The following is a 16,262-nucleotide window of genomic DNA, read 5'->3' on the forward strand; positions in this document are numbered from 1 at the left end:
CACACTCGGGAACTAGGGTTGCCATTGTTCATAACTCTATTCATAACGAGCATCTGCCGATCCTTCGCAAATCATGGAGTCGTCGGCCCAAATTCACGTCGCCGATCTCCCGCGAGATGATCGTCTCATAGACGGCGCCTGCGGCACCCGCCGATCCACCACACGGGTTCCATCCGTCGCTGCTATCGACCACCAAATGCAACGGTTGGAGCAGGAGCTTTCTGCATTGACTAAAGAGTACGAGGCGCTTGACGAAGACGCCGCCGACAGATGTCTCGCGGGTCTGGAAGTGGCCGACAGTCTCCTCGTTGCTTCGGCCCATCGAGGTATCAAAGGCACGCTTTGGAAGCTGTTCCACCCTTACAAATACTCCAAGAAATGCGACATGCTGCGAAGGCATGTTGGGATAGCCCAAGACACGTATGGGAAAGTCGTCGAGCGGTACCAGGATGCCGTCCGGCCGCTGACAGAGCTCAGCGAGAGGGCCAAGAGGCTCGGGGATGACGCGAGGCAGCTATCCGGCTCCATTGATGAGGTCAACGCCTTTCAAGAACGCAAACAGAGGGCCCTAGACGAGAAGATCGAAATAGGACTGAAGATATGGTCCAACAGGACCCTGACGCTCGCAAAACATCGCGAGCGGGAGCAAGAGGCGAGGGCGACGAAGGAGCAGTTGGAGATCCATCAGGCTGCCGGAAAAGATTACCCCACATCTCTGTTTCCTGGCATAATCGCCGGCAGACATACCACGGCAATGGGCCTTTTGATCGAGCGCAGCGCCGCGGAGATCACGCACCTGGAGCGGGAGACTCACTGGGCTGCGCACAATGCGGAGAAGCAGCAGGCCAAAGTCGAGTCCCTCCGACTCCAACGCGACGGCACAACGTCCAAAGCCGAGAGATCGCTCGGTGCCAAGCTCGGAGTCCGTATGGGGGGTTTCCGGTCGAAGCTTTCGAAGCTCAGATCTGAGTTGCGGGACAAGGAGGAGCCTCTGCGGGCGGTGGGCTACAGGTGCCTCGGCATCGCGGCGAGGTTGAGCGCCCTTCAGGAATCCAGCTCAGGGGATTTGGTGCTTGGCGTCAAGGACCTGGCGAGAGGCATTAAGATCGAGCAACATGAGAAGAAGAAGGAAGAGAAGGAGAGGAGGAAGTCCTGGGAGACGTGCAAGTCGGCCCAGAGGCCACGCACGTCCTTCACCAGCTGTCTGGGGTTGCGGTAGAGAGCTTCAGCATGGCCGGGGGGTTGTGAAAGATAACAATAGTGTAACGTGCAAAAAAAAAAAAAAAAAAAAAAAACCCATCATGCTTTCATGTCAGTCCGTGGGGTATCATGATCTCTCGTCGTTCCTCGTGTCTCCCTCGCCGCTGCCCTCACCCTCCTTGTTCTGTTCGGGCTCCTTGGCCATAACGTTCTCGAACTGCGACCATAGCGCCTCGACGGAGGAGAATTCGTTTCCGACCTGGATGGAGTAAATGACGGTTAGCGCTCCGCTGCTTGTTGGTCTGATCTGATTACGCGGGGAGATAGTACTGTGATGACAGCCTCAAGCGACCGGTTCAGCTTGTTGATGTTGGCAAGGACTTGCTCGAAGCTCTGTTTTTGTGTTTTTGTTAGCGTCTGCACTTTTGTTTTGTTGACGCTGCGCGTAGCAGCACCGGGAAAGGGGGGATCCCTACCATGGCAATCTCGCCAATGAGCTCTTCGCGCTGCTGCTCGAAATAGGTCTTTTCCTTGGCCCCGGCCTGCGACTGGGAATGGGAGAAGGACCGCTGGTGTGACGACATGTTGTTGCGGGTGGGTGCGGTCGCGAAGGCTGGATGAGATGGCGTCGTGGAGTCTGCGCGTCTGGCGGTGATGGCGGGGTGGTGGGCAGGGCGTTGAAGGTCTGGTGGGGTTGAGGGGAAGTGCGAATACAGTGTTTATACTGTTATTCTTCGATATCATAAGTATCAGACACGGAGAGCACTAGACTTGGGCGGCACACCTCCAACTCTCGACAGCCTTTGCGTTCCTCCCTGAACTCACTTACGAATCACAACAGCTCTATTCAACGTGTTTTTTTATGAATTCTATGAATTGGGGACAGGAAATGTAAAAAAATGCATTGTCAATTTGGACGCAGTATTGCTTTCGCCAAGTCCAAGAGTGAAGAGCCGCGTCGGTTCACTCACATTGGCCCATGGGCATTACACTGCAACAGATTAAACCTTGGGAAAAGTCATGTGCGGAAAGAAGCTACCGCCACGGTTTCCCCATGAACGGGCAAAGTGCGTCTAGTCTGTCTTTCTAGCATCGATAGCTTAGAGGCAGTCCTCGAAGAGACCAACGGGCTACAAACGTTCGGCAAGCATGGAATGCAGCAAGGCCAGAATGCAGGATGATAAAGATCACCGCAGTGGGCACGCGCGTACCAAAGAAGACGGACCTGATGGATACTGCCTGATGGATACTGCCTCGTCTCTGTTGCACATACGAGGATGTTGGGTAAAAGAGATGGGGATCATATTTTTACGGACGACCAAAAGGATACCCGAAGGGGCCATGGGCGGTTCTCGATCAATCCATCAGGGAATCAAACAGGAGGGTTCCGTGGCACAAGTTCATCAATTAATTCTACTAACCTCTAAGCAGAGTTACAACAAACAAGGTTGTCAGCCCGTCGCCCTCTTCATGTCGATATATGTTTCATCGATTCTGACAAGACGGCAACGCAAACGGCACTGCATCGATCTTGATTCTCCAGGCGACACAGTCAAGAGTGCCTAGAAGAGAACGTCGACTCGGAATCTGTCCTTGCTTACGCTTAGCTAAAGATTGGTCCGTTATCTCCACCATGTCGAACAGCTGGGCGGATATCTCGGGCGATGGGGAGGCTCATGTGGCCGGACAGTGCGTGGCGGAATATCAATCATCGCTGGTGTGGGCTTCGTGACCGAGGCTACAGGTTCTTTGACATGCGAGACACTTTGTGATGTTGAAGTCGTAGTCGCATAAGAGACTAATTCCTGACTTGTATCGTGATGCCCTGTTGTGGATTTTGATCGTAAGAAACAGAAAGACAGGGCAAGAGACAGCCGAGCAGCATAACAACCTGATGGAGTTTAGCAAGCTTGCAACATACCATGGTATTGTTCTATTGCGTAACATTGCCTTGCTGCCGGTGCCTGCAAGTCTCTTGAGAATGATGCGGGATTGCTGGGCTAGATGATAGGCATAATAACATAGACGAATGGAGGGGTTTGACGGAAAATAAGCAGCCTCAAGCTTGGTGTATGTCCTTGCATTGGGGCGAGGCATTTGTACCCTTTTTCAAAGCTTCAGCTTGCCATAAAGAAGCAACATGACCACCTGATAGCAGGCTCCCACATGACCGCCTTGCAGCTCTCTAATCTTGCAATCCTCTTTCGGACTGGCAAACTGCTAGACATCCTGCACTCACGGCTTCTCCGTCATCTCAGTGGCTGCCGCCGTTCTTCTTTGCGTACTCCTTCTCGTACTGGCGGATATCCGCAGTGACAACTTGTATTCCCAGAAACTTGGTGGGTTTCTGTTCCGGCTGGGATGGGTTTCCGCCGATGGCTCGGATCCAGAGGATACCGTATCGGTGGCCGCCGGACATGTCGATAATGGGGTCCTTGTTCTTGCGCACGACGCCCAAGCGGACCTGCTTGCCCCTGTAATTGTCGAACCAGAGGCGCGTCGCGAGGGCGAGCTGGTGGACGGTGTGGTTGCCCGGCTGGGAGGGGGTCGCAAGACCGCGAAGCACAGGACCGTCGAGGAGATCCAGGAGGACGTGGGTAGCCGGGCGGGGCTCGCCCGGGAACTGGTTCGCGATGCTCTCCTGCAACGCACCGACGCCCAATTTGCCCTCGATCCCCGGTTTGTCGACAACGACGCCGCTGCCTACGCTGGACTGCGAGACGACGGCACTTAGGTTCGTAGCCGGAGCGGGCGGGTCAGGGAAGCCCTCCCACTCGCTCTCAAAGTCGTAGTCAATAGCGGCGTTGGCGCCTGCCGAGCACTCGACCTGCTCTTGCTTGACGATGGGCTGTTCTTGTTTGACGATCTCGGGGTGCTCTTGCTTGATCATCTCGGGCTTGGCGTCCATCTTGAGTTTCCTCCGAATACGCCTCTTTTCATTCTACGAGATGTCAGTGACAGGAGGGAGACGATGGTGAGGAGCAGGGCTTAGTCTTACCTTGGAAATCTTCCTTCCCTCCTGATGCGAGGATTCCTGCTTGGGGGGCGATCCTTGAAGGTCGGCAGCACGAGACATGATATTGAGGTTAGACTGGTAGTCGAAGAGGGTAGGACGGTGACTGGAGACCAGAGGAGGAGTTGAAGGGGGCCAAAGATGGGTAATATAGGGGAGACAACGTAGCCGCCGGTCGAAAGCTTTGCAAAGGGGGGTACCTGATCTTTGTGAAGTGAATATGAGAATGATGAGCCAATTGCTTGGACGAGCGTTGAGATTGAGAAAAGGATGAAGGGGATGTGAGGCCTATCAAAAGGGAAGGAACGTATCAAAGGTTCTTGCGAGTGGAAGGAACAGCTATTATATCATAGGATGCAGAAGGAACGGTTCAGCAAGACAATATTCTTATGGGTTCGGCCATGTTGCTTTGGCATTTCAGACCTTTAAGTCTTTCTGCGCAAAACTCTGGGGTTCAACGGGATAGATAGTCTGTAGCAAAGAAAAACAGAAACACGTAGCCCACTTCAGTATTGGTCACTTGGGGTAGCAATAGACAACTCCACGCGGCCCTTGCAGTAATCATGCTCTGAATTTCCGTTCCATATCGCTATGCCTTAAGTCTTTTTTCTTTCTCTCTCTCTATCCCCTTACCAAAAAGGCGGAATCACTGCCTTAGTCGCCTTGTCCTCGGTCATTCGTGGTATCATGAGCAAACAAAACATCGCTTTTTGGTGCCGCCCGCCCTTCCCGTCCCGTCGCCCAGTGTCTTTGCCCTCTTCCCCACCCCCCTTTCCCAAGTATATTATAATTTACTCTTCTTCTTCGTCCCGTGCCAGTGCCCACATGATAAAACCTGTCTTTCCATATGCAACGCTACTCCTCGTAGGAAGAATACTGCTTCTCAGAGAGAGAGAAAGAGAGAGAGAGAATTATCGCATCCAGGATTGTGCTCTCTCCTGGGCACCTGATCCGGCGGCTTCGAACGCTGTCAATCAAATGATGACGCAGCATGCCGGATGTCATTGTCCCGCGTAACCCCCCCTCACTTGGGTTGTTCCGTGTTCAAATGTTGACGTTTTTAGTTTTCAATGCCGCCAAGATTCCAACGCCTAAAGGCCATCGGGAATGGAGTGGTCTTCCAGCCATCCGAGTCCTCCAAAAAACACTGGCAGTCCCGGTCCGTGGGCAACGGTACCGGAACTGCAAAACAGGTGTTCGTAGTTGTTGATGACGGCGGGTTGATGAATATACGACGTGAAAAGTTGGCTGTCACTCTATGACAGGCTGGCACTGCTGCCGCTGTATGCTTCGAGCTCGCGCAGGCTCTGCATGAGTGCAGCCTCCTTGAGATCTTCGTTCTCTTGGCTGTAGACTGGCGCTGACGAGTCCGTCGAGTATTGTGGCGCAGGCTCTGCGGCTTGGGAGACCTGCGGCTGAACATGCTCCTGCTGAGGCTGTTGCGGTTGCTGTTGCTGATGTTGCGGCTGTGGCGTTCCCGGGTGAGAGTGGTGTTGTTGGATGTGAGAGTGCGACGGCGTTTGCGGCTGCACTTGCGCTTGCGCCTGCGAGAGGCCGTGGTGGGGAGTGTGGGAAAGCTGGGCAGCCGTTGCAGCGTATGGTGACGAGGCATGCGGAACTCGGGCGTGAGTGGGCGTGGCAGCGGCCGGTGTCGCAGGTGGTGCAGAAGCAGCAGCGTGTGTCGGTGTCGTGGCGTGGGCGGCCATGTGGTGCGACGACATCTGGGCAGCAGACTGTAAAGGTGTGCTGGGTGCGGTCGGCGGCGCGACACTCGGACGGTTCTGCTGCGGGTGCTGGAGACCGCCAGCGAGGGTCATGATTCCCTGCACACGAGCTTGCTCCTCCTCCGAGTTCATCCGAGCTCGCTCTTCGGCTTCCTTGCGAGCTGCTTGCGTGGGCGCACGCGTCTTGAGCTCGCCAGTGACGGCCTGCAGATAATAAGGCATTTCCGAGTTCGTCTTCAGGAAGAAGAGCTTGAGGTTCCGCGCCTTATCCTTCAGCTGCACCTGGGTCCGGTCCTTGAGTATATTGGAAAGCGTGCCCTCGGCGCCGAAAAGCGACAAGATCTGACTCCAGTGCGGCCCCTGAACCATGTCCAGCCCGGTCATGAGCGCCTTTTCCTCCTCCTGCGTCCAAGGACGTCTTGTTGAGGTGGTACCCTCCCGTCTCTGCTGGTTGTTGGTCTTGCTCAACGCCGCTTGGCGGGCTCTGTCGTACAGCACAGCGCTAGGCAAGCTCTGGCTAGGTGGGAGCTTTTCGTTGCTGTCGTGAGACGCAGGCTGCGGCGGTTGCTCGACCGGCGGCGGGTATCCGTAGTATGGGGATTGCTGCTGAGTCTGTTGTAGATGCGACAGATATGTCGTCTGCGTGGCTGGGGCGACCCCCGTCGGCGTCGGCACGGTCGGTTGATACGGTGCCGGGGAGAGATTGTTGAGGGTAGTACGGACGTATTCTTGTGTGCTTTGGGCAACAAGGGCAAGGATATCGCTTGTCGAGTCGTGAGTTTCGGTCGCGGTACCGTTTGGGGCTGGCGCGGCGGAGGGAGTGGATTCGGGAGCGGATGTAGTGGGCTCTGCGGGGGGTGCGCTGGTTTCGGTCGTCGGGACCGGCGGTTGTTCGGAAGGCAAGCCGTCAATGGGATCGCTAGGCAGGTACTGCGCAACCAGGCCGTCCGTAGCCTCCAACAGAGACGATATGCCCAGGTCGTCCAGATCAGGGGGCATCGAAGCCTCTAAGTCGCTGTCCGTCAGGATTTGTGGTAGCTCGATGCCATGCCTTGATGCGAGTCCTGACAAGGAATGCAGCTTCTGTCGAAGGTACGTATTCAGCAGGCGGAAAAGATCCTCCTCGGGGTAGCCAATCTTCAATAGCACTGCCCGCAACATGTCAGCTTTGCTCCCGAGACATTACTAGTATTCGATAACCAACCAGTATCAGGAAGGCCCGACGCATAAGCAATCAAGCCCGCTTTACGCTCCTCCACAGCCGTTACCATGGCTTTCTCCTCGGGGGTAAGCTCGGTCCCGTCGTGTCTGGCGCGTAGCTTATCTTCCAGATCGGCGGAGAAGGCCTCAGCGATCAACTGATCAACTGGTGCTGACTGATCCGCTGTTGTTACAGACTCAATGACTAGCTGTGTCTTGACTGCCACAAACAGCTCGGAGATGTCGTGCGAGACGCTCTCGTCGCCAGACAGGAAGACGGGGAAAAACTTGTCTTTAAGCGCCAGAAGCTGTTGCGAGGCCAAATCATGGTGTCCGTCGAAGGCGAAAAGCTCGCAACAGAAGCTTGCTAGATTGGCGACTTGGATATCGGTCAGGTTGTCTGGCGCAGTAAGATCGAGTACGGCGGGGTCCAAGATAAGGTCGGTCGTCGAGTAGATTGATCGCGTTTGGCGAAAAATGGTCTTGAGCGTGCTGTAGGACTTTGAGAGTTCGGTGTCCTTGTCTTGCAACTGGCGGTAGACATCATCGTAGACGTGTTGCGACATGATGACAAGGAGCTGCATGGCCTGGACAGGGGAAAACAATTAGCGGCGCCTCGGACATTGACGAGACCGCCACGTACAAAGTTTGACAAACATGAGGTGGTTGTGCGCCTCATCAAGGCCAGTGGTTCGGAGAGGATAACGGGGTGCGGCTCGACGGAATGGTTGGTGTCTTGCGACACAGAGGCCAAGGCATCGGCCGTCATGTCGACGTCCGGGACAGGATCCAGGGCGTCCACCTTGCCCATCTCGTTGTTGATGTCCATCATGACGCCCTGGATCATGGCGTCCATGTCGAAGTTGAGGTCGAGAGAGGGCGCCTCGTCGTCGACCTTCAGCCTCTTGGGCTCGGCATCGGGGTCTTCTGCGCTCGCATCGCGGGGTCGCTTCAGTGGGAATGGAGGGGTTTCGCCCAGATCGGTCGCAACGGTGGGCGACTCCTGCTTCATCTCTGGTCCTACTACGGCGAGTCAGCATCTTTTGTGACGCTTTTTGGACGGATCCTCTCCGTGTGGCATCTCGAGGTCGAGGCTGGGCGTGTGAGGATGTCTTTTCCTTTTTTTTTTTTTTTTTTTTTTTTGCGCCAAGTGGGATGGCGGGAAGTCAAAGGCCGTCCGTACCTGTTGGGGAATGCGCCTCGGCCTTTGCGGCCTGGGCCGACTCTGCAATAGCTTCAACGCCCTCCATGAGCATTGAGGAGCACGTCGACAGCGGTTTTGGGGTCAGACTGGTCGGCGTGCAGCTCAATGGCGGCGGGGGGTACCGTGATCTTTGCGGTTTCTTCGACTGAGGCGGAAAAACTTTTTGGGAAGAAAATCCGAGCGCCGATGCCCTTATAATCTGCCCCAAAGAAGATGTCACCACAGATACACAGGAAGGAGCGACCGCTGCAAAAAAATTCACCGCTGCTTCCCAGTGAAGAACGGTCTGTGATTGGTCTGTTGGCTCACAATGCAACATGATCTGTGCGCGAGTCCCCGCTCCTGCCACTTTATCGCAACAATTTTTTATTTTTTCCCCCTTTCTCTCTATCTGTCCCCTGCCCAGGACGGCGGTGCATATTTGCCATCCTAACCATCCCAACCCCTCAAATTTTCCGTGAGCATAGTTTCTTCCATCCTGGAAGGGTTTTTTTTTTTCCTTTTTTTTTTTTTTTTTTCCTTCGCGATAGGACGGTTCCTGCCTGAGGACAGCCAACCGCATTAATCTGATACTTAGCCTTATCACTCAATCTGACATACCGTCTTCTGATGTCTCTGATGGGTCTGTACTGGTACCTATTTTCTTGCCTAGGTATTGTGACCCGTCAATGGCTCCATTGCAAAGGCGTTCGCATATCACTGTTGCCCTGCGTGACGTCATTCCCCAGATTTACCATGTCGACAACTCTGGGGACTAGGCAGATCCGCCGTCTGGGGGGGTTGGCGGCCGGGGAACATGTCACTGGTCAGTTCTGCCAGTCGCGACCGCCGGAGGCCACATCGACGAGCGGCCCAATTGCTTGAATGCTGGGTGCCAAGGTGGAAACTGGAAGACAACACCGACAACAGTGTGACTCGCACGTAGGTGCAAAAAGATCCAGTCTGACTTGTAGCAGATGTGTGTAAGCCAGCGATGGCAAGCCAGCATATGCTGCACCGAACCACGCAACGGTTGGTTGTTGCTATCATGCTTGCTCTTCGCCGCAGCCGAGTCGATACACCAAACGTGATCCATGTTACTGTTCTATCCCTCTTCTGCTTGGGTACCTGTGGGGAATCTGGCCGAGTACTGATAAAACCAGCTCCAAATTGTTAACTATCGCCTTGTCCAAAGAACATGATGTTTCCATGGCGGAAAGTTCTTCTCAACGACCGGAAAGCAGTTTTCACTGACATTCGAGGAGTTGTTCTACTACGCTCGTATACCAGCAGTAGACATACACCTTGAAGCTATGAATCGTCCGTTCTCTCTTTCGCGTTTCCCATTCCAACATTAACGAAAGGGTTAGTACGTTCTCTCAATGAGTATTGATACCCTTTTTTTGGAGTAGGATCAGCGATTACAAATCCAGGCATACACTTCTCACACACTTCATCTTTTGCAGTAGACCCCCCAGGCAGAGTAAAACTTTGGTGTTCCTGATCTCACCTGACGATACTTTCCACAAGTGGTCTTAAAGGCCTATATTGCCGCAAGACCTATGTTCTAGACCAATAGGTCAAAAGTGACTAGTGGCCATCTTTACTGGTCGCGACGAGGCCCTTGCAGTCAGCCAGCCTATGCTGAAGCTTTGTCCATGCCAGTTGGCTTTCAGGAAGTTGAATACGTCGAATATGTCCCCGAGTCGGGTGGGCATATAAGTTAAGAACCGCACATCACGGTACATCTGATTCTCTATCAAAGTAAGGGGTGGCCGAGAAGTGGGTGCGGCACTTACTGAGTATGGCCGGTTCGGCGAGCTTGTTCATCGGGCAGGGGCGTGCGAAGTGGCCAAATTGTCTTCATCCGATGTCCCGAGGATGAGCATTCGTGTGGTAATTATCCGTGCTTTTGTCGCTCCACGGTGCCTGGCTCTCAACTATATCTACCCTTGGCAGCTCTTGGGACAGGCCAGTCGGGAGCACAGCAACTGGCACCCACAAGCCCGGGCGAGCGGTATCTTCGGACGGTCTCGACGGTTGGCTCTCGGAAGGTTTCCAAGTGAAGAGCGGGAGAAGCCGTTCGTCGCAAGGGAGCCGCAAATGCGGGGGATCCGGGGGACTCGCCGGGAATGGCGTCCAATCCTGGGGGCAACGGTAGGCGGGCAGACATCTAGGACACACAGCTACATGCAAGCAGTAGTACACTAAACGAGTGACTGATTCACACAACCCCCCCCTCCCCTCCCCCGGATCTAGACCCTTAGTGGTCATGGGCGTGGTACCATCGGGCCAAGTCACCTGGGCCGCCCCAAGGCCGAGGAAGGCCGACAGGCAACGAAGCGAGTGTGGATCCTTATCGCCAACGAACGGTCAGTATTAGTGTCTCGGCTTTTGTGCGTTCTGGGAACAGTCGAACGCAAATCCAGTCGGGGTTTGCTCATCCCCAGCATCTCATTCGGAACCGATCTGGATGTTTAGTACCGGTATTGGAGCTGCCCGGTTCAGAATCGGTCGGGCCGTACGAGTACGATGTACTATGCAGTACGCCGTGACCGATGATGGGGTGTGGAGAAACCTGGGGAAGGCAGTTGGCATAGCCGGAGAGTACGACGCGTGGACAATGAAGGCGCTCCTGGTCTCGGCCCGAATGACTGGCCCGGCATCTGCACTGACGATCAGAGTTTCACGACTGGCGGCTCTGGCAGCGTCCACGTCGCTGGGCCGGCGCCCGCTCCTGCTGGGCTGGAGGACGTCGGGCAAGCGAAGCAGAGAATTGCAGACAACAAGAGCTCCGTATCGCCGTGAAACTGCCATCAGACCGAAGCTTTTACCCCACACACACACACACACACACACACAACCCCCAAATAGAGTAGTGATGTGGTAGGCACCTAGTGTAGCTTCGGCCAAGAGGATTCGTTGCTGTCGAATGATGTCGGGGACAGGGAAGAGGAGACAGGGGAGTGGGGGGTGATTTTGGATCGGGGACGGCACGGAGTCTGTTTACAGATAGGTACATAGGATGGAGGGATGGATGGATGGGGGTTTGCAAAGGCAGCTGGCGGCGTTTGCAGGATGATATATCGACGTCCCCCGAAATCTAAAATGACACCCCCACCATGTTCTGTGCTTTTGGTGCGGGGGAGAGAGCGCTCGCGGGGCTTTGTACCGAGATTCACGCACAGCAAGGCAGCAGCAGCAAAGACAGCCCGAGAGGAGAGAAAACAAGGATGATTCAAGGAGCCTGATGCCGAGCTCGGGGCATAAAGCACGGAGTGGACTCTCCCGGACGATGGCCCAACCGCATATACCATGTACATCGCTTCGCCTTTTCTTACTCAAGGCCGCAAAGCGATAGCCTAGGGGCATCTACCTAGGAGACAAGTTACCCCCCCCTCCTCCCAATTCAAAATAAAACTTGGAGATGGTACAGGTACAATTCATGTGGGGCGGGTATTTTACACTACGGTATTTGTATCCCAGTCAGCCTTCAAGGTGTGCATCGTACGGAGCGCGCGCACACTACTGAATATGTAGATACACTAGTATGCAGTGCAGCAAAAGGGTGGATAAGACAAGCCAGGTGTGCGGTTGGGGGTGGGTGGATTGGCGTCCCCGATGGTGGGCTACGTAGTGTACACTACGGATAGACCTCAGCGAGTTTACCGACTGCAGCTGTCAAACATGCGATGCGCTTCAGCGGACCCTTGATACAGTCAGTTTGGATGAGGAAAAAAAAAAACGTTGGATCGAGCCGTCGTAGTGTAGGTAGGCGGCTGGTCTCATGCCGAAGAGTCTGGGGTAACGCAGTTCTAATTGTGGCTCGGGATAATGCCTCGCGGCAGAGGCTGGTTGTGCACTACGATGTACGATGTACGATGTACACCTTGTAAACGCTGTCATCTTGGTTGTATCAGCCATGTGGCTCCTGCTCCCAGACGTAGCGGCATTGTGGCCGCCGTCTGATTGGCGGGGTGCCTTCGGGAGAGGACGCAGCTCTCGATGGAGAAAGTGCGGGGTCAAGAACCATGCGGGAGAGGGGAAGGTGGGAGGAAGGGAGGGGTTCCAGGTTTTGGAATGATGTGCTGCTGCTTGTTTGCTTGCTGTGATGTGCTGAGTAAGGAAGGTTTTTTTTATTTTTTTTATTTTTTTTTAGCGAGCCTTACATTAAAAAAAACTAAAAAAAAAAAAAAAACTGCCTATCGTATAGTACACGTGACAGCGCGACAACTCAGCGCTCATTCAATCTCACTCACTATCTATCGTTTCCTACTTACCGAGGTACCTAAGAGTCTTCACGACACAAATCATCTCACCCTCGCAGTTTCCGCACCTGATCTGGGGCCCGGGGAATGGCCGAACGGGCAAGTGGAACTCGATTCCGCTTTGGTCCAAAGGAGGGGTGGCGCGTTCAGGTGAGCTTGAGCCGAGTCCAACAGGCATTACCCAGTAAGATGGAAAGGGTTGGCCATTGACCGAGAACACATACAGATGGATGCACTATGCATGTTCAGATCACAATCAGAGGGATCGGGATTCCGTTACCTCATTCATCCTTTGATACGCAACCGACGAAACGGCCGAGGGGAATACGCGTTGGCCCGAGGCGGCGTCCACCATTCCCCCCCGTCGGTGCACCAGAGACATGCATACTGCTTGCTAGGTAGTGTACGGATACGGATACCTAGCAAACAGTACCGTATCCTCTGAGCAAATTGGCCAACCGCTAATTCTCGGGCTAACGGTAAAGGGGAAAGTGGCCGCTCATAGCGCTAAACCTATCATAGAAAGCGGTCAACCTACCCACCTATCCACCCACCTGCCCACTTGCCCATTATTTACTGTTCTTACGCCTTAACTTCCTGCTGACGTAAATGACTAACCCCTGCTTTTGCCTTTCTAGATCCCTGTTTCTGCCAGCACGATAGCCCTTATCTGGTGGCCGCGATACTCTTTGCCGTTAGCCTGAGAATTAGCGGTTGGCCAATTTGCCCAGAGGATACGGTATTGCCCCTCTTGCCACCACCCCCACCCACCATCCACCAACCCTGGCTCCCCTTCGGCCCCACGTCTGGGTGGAGTGAATGTGTCTGTGCATACTAATCAGTTGCTAGCACCGCAGGGCCTCGACACTACACTAACAAACCCCCCCTCGCATCACCTGTTTGGCTGCTACGATGTGGGGGAGCTCGACGATTGTCACCAAGTGACCGTGTTTGACGTTGCTCTGACCCACGGCCGATGATAGCTGTGCTGTGCTGTGCTGTGTTACACAGGACAAAAGCGTATCCGTCCGTACTCGGTGCAGAGCCCCCCCTCGTCTGGTCCCCTCCCTCTCTCTCCCTCCGTCCGTACCGGTAGTAGGTACATACCTTAGGTAATTAGTGCAACTGTACCGCTACACCCTCCCCCGCTGAGATGATGCTTGCACCAAGTCCACCTTATTCTCTGACACTTCTGTCTTTGGTCTTCGCGACTCTCTTTCTCGGGCTTCTTCCCACCCCCCAGCTCTGTGCCCCAGACCCCGCTTTATAACAGTCTGCTCCTCCCCAAGCTCTCTGTCCATACCTGCTTCTCTCCCTCTCCCTCTTTACACTCAACTCAACAAACCCTCCTCTTCTGTTTCTTCGTGATACCTTGATACCATTACCCTTTTTCGTCTACCACGCACACATACACAATGGGTTTGTCTGTTGAGCTCAAGACCCCGTTGACGGGCTCCTACACCCAACCCACCGGACTGTGCGTAACCCCTTTTGTCCCCCCTCTCGATTATCTCGCGACTGACATGACTTCTTCCCCTCCCCGCAGGTTCATCAACAATGAGTGGGTCGAGGGTGTTGACAAGCAGACCTTCGAGGTCATTAACCCCTCCACCGAGGAGGTCATCACCTCCGTGCACGAGGCCACTGAGAAGGATGTAGACATCGCCGTCGCCGCCGCCCGCAAGGCTTTCGAGGGCGAGTGGAGGCAGATCCCCCCCAGCCAGCGCGGCGTCCTGTTGAACAAGCTCGCCGACCTCGCCGAGAAGAACACCGACCTCCTCGCCGCCGTTGAGTCCCTCGACAACGGAAAGTCCATCTCCATGGCCAAGGGCGACGTTTCCGCCGTCGTCGGCTGCATCCGCTACTACGCCGGCTGGGCCGACAAGATCGAGGGCAAGACCATTGACGTCGCCCCCGACATGTTCCACTACACCCGCCCCGAGCCCGTGAGTCGACCTCCACCCCCCCTTCTCTTCTCTTTCTGTCTCTCTCTCTCTCTCTCCCCGCACCTCTGATCATGACTGACCGCTAAACCCACCAGATCGGTGTCTGCGCCCAAATCATCCCCTGGAACTTCCCCCTCCTCATGCTCGCCTGGAAGATCGGCCCCGCCTTGGCCACCGGCAACACCATCGTCATGAAGACGGCCGAGCAGACCCCTCTGTCCGCCCTCGTCTTTGCCACCCTCGTCAAGGAGGCCGGCTTCCCCCCCGGCGTCTTCAACCTCCTCAACGGCTTCGGCAAGGTCGCCGGCGCCGCCCTCTCCGCCCACATGGACGTCGACAAGATCGCCTTCACCGGCTCCACCCTCGTTGGCCGCCAGATCATGAAGGCCGCCGCCAGCTCCAACCTCAAGAAGGTCACCCTCGAGCTCGGCGGCAAGTCCCCCAACATCGTCTTCGACGACGCCGACATCGAGCAGGCCATCTCCTGGGTCAACTTCGGCATCTACTACAACCACGGCCAGTGCTGCTGCGCCGGCACCCGCATCTTCGTCCAGGAGGGCATCTACGACAAGTTCCTCGCCGCCTTCAAGAAGCGTGCTGAGCAGAACAAGGTTGGCGACCCCTTCCACCCCGAGACCTTCCAGGGCCCCCAGGTCAGCCAGTTGCAGTTCGACCGCATCATGGGCTACATCAAGGCCGGCAAGGAGGAGGGTGCCACCGTCGAGACCGGCGGTGCCCGCCACGGCGACAAGGGCTACTTTATCCAGCCCACCATCTTCAGCAATGTCCGCCCCGACATGAAGATCATGCAGGAGGAGATCTTCGGCCCCGTCTGCGCCATTGCCAAGTTCAAGGACGAGGCCGAGGTCATCAAGCTCGGCAACGACACCACCTACGGCCTCGCCTCCGCCGTCCACACCACCAACCTCAACACCGCCATCCGCGTGAGCAACGCCCTCAAGGCCGGCACCGTCTGGGTCAACTGTAAGTCTCTCTCCAATGTCCGCTGGTCTTACCCTCCTTTCACAATACTAACCGCACCCGTGCCTCGCAGGCTACAACTTGATCTCGTACCAGGTCCCCTTCGGAGGCTTCAAGGAGTCCGGAATCGGAAGAGAGCTCGGCGAGGCCGCCCTCGCAAATTACACACAGAACAAGTCTGTTGCTATCCGTCTGGGCGGCGCTCTGTTCTAAGGGGAAAATCAGCGGGGGGAAAAGGACAATAATGAAAAGTGGTGGGACTTCTGGTGCAAAATGTGTACATGACCTCGATGTAACTTTTCAATATCACGTTGAATGATACCAAGCAACTTCATCTATTTACCAGCCAGCTCGCAACTGGGTAGTCTATGCCATCCAACCAAGTGATTTTCCAACCCCTCCCTTCTTTCGTGGCCTGAAGACCTCAAAGCCGCTATTTTCTTGGCTACGTCATGAACATGGCGTTTCCACTTGCTATCATACGACTGAGGACGGAGATGCTAGCGATGGGCCTGGAACGAACGAGGTTTGCTGGTGAGGAGTGACTAACAGGTAGACAAGTCTCACATTCTTCAATTAGTGGTCAATGATGGGGTCTGAATAGCGGCTTACTTTCTCGTGCGCAAAGACTCCCTCCCCCACGCTGCTTCAACAAGATAACAAAGCACTGTCTACTCCCGTTTCCTAAAGTAGGATATCTAAGCGTCTTCGTCTCGATTCTCTCACGATATTCGTTTCCAATGGTAC

General features: G+C 55.0%; 6 protein-coding genes across 6 annotated transcripts; 3 read left to right on the forward strand and 3 right to left on the reverse strand.

The window, feature by feature from the left end:
* Positions 1-73: 73 nt before the first annotated feature.
* On the forward strand, positions 74-1,219 carry LY79DRAFT_578304 (uncharacterized protein; the record flags this gene model as incomplete). Its single annotated transcript, XM_060559946.1, has 1 exon — positions 74-1,219. One exon carries the CDS (start codon positions 74-76, stop codon positions 1,217-1,219), a length of 1,146 nt encoding a protein of 381 aa, XP_060416215.1.
* A 108-nt stretch (positions 1,220-1,327) lies between these two features.
* LY79DRAFT_668319 (DASH complex subunit Dad1) lies at positions 1,328-1,784 on the reverse strand (the record flags this gene model as incomplete). Its single annotated transcript, XM_060563508.1, has 3 exons — positions 1,328-1,459; positions 1,531-1,593; positions 1,677-1,784. The coding sequence occupies 3 exons, from the start codon at positions 1,782-1,784 to the stop codon at positions 1,328-1,330; spliced, it is 303 nt and encodes a 100-aa protein (XP_060416216.1).
* A 1,670-nt stretch (positions 1,785-3,454) lies between these two features.
* On the reverse strand, positions 3,455-4,276 carry LY79DRAFT_648528 (uncharacterized protein; the record flags this gene model as incomplete). Its single annotated transcript, XM_060562509.1, has 2 exons — positions 3,455-4,141; positions 4,199-4,276. The coding sequence occupies 2 exons, from the start codon at positions 4,274-4,276 to the stop codon at positions 3,455-3,457; spliced, it is 765 nt and encodes a 254-aa protein (XP_060416217.1).
* A 761-nt stretch (positions 4,277-5,037) lies between these two features.
* On the reverse strand, positions 5,038-8,556 carry LY79DRAFT_548167 (myb-like DNA-binding domain-containing protein). The gene is made up of 4 exons (XM_060557383.1): positions 8,321-8,556; positions 7,781-8,160; positions 7,142-7,724; positions 5,038-7,085 (listed from the first exon to the last, which is right to left on the reverse strand). The coding sequence occupies exons 1-4, from the start codon at positions 8,391-8,393 to the stop codon at positions 5,470-5,472; spliced, it is 2,652 nt and encodes an 883-aa protein (XP_060416218.1). The 5' UTR covers positions 8,394-8,556; the 3' UTR covers positions 5,038-5,469.
* A 1,563-nt stretch (positions 8,557-10,119) lies between these two features.
* On the forward strand, positions 10,120-10,570 carry LY79DRAFT_548170 (uncharacterized protein). The gene has a single exon (XM_060557384.1). The coding sequence runs from the start codon at positions 10,202-10,204 to the stop codon at positions 10,529-10,531; it is 330 nt and encodes a 109-aa protein (XP_060416219.1). The 5' UTR covers positions 10,120-10,201; the 3' UTR covers positions 10,532-10,570.
* Positions 10,571-14,003: 3,433 nt separating this feature from the next.
* LY79DRAFT_668322 (aldehyde dehydrogenase) lies at positions 14,004-15,728 on the forward strand (the record flags this gene model as incomplete). The annotated part of the gene is made up of 4 exons (XM_060563509.1): positions 14,004-14,065; positions 14,135-14,534; positions 14,630-15,518; positions 15,589-15,728. 4 exons carry the CDS (start codon positions 14,004-14,006, stop codon positions 15,726-15,728), a joined length of 1,491 nt encoding a protein of 496 aa, XP_060416220.1.
* Positions 15,729-16,262: the final 534 nt, after the last annotated feature.

Source organism: Colletotrichum navitas (assembly GCF_030913465.1).
Source record: "Colletotrichum navitas strain CBS 125086 chromosome Unknown LY79scaffold_17, whole genome shotgun sequence".
Lineage (NCBI taxonomy): Eukaryota > Fungi > Ascomycota > Sordariomycetes > Glomerellales > Glomerellaceae > Colletotrichum > Colletotrichum navitas.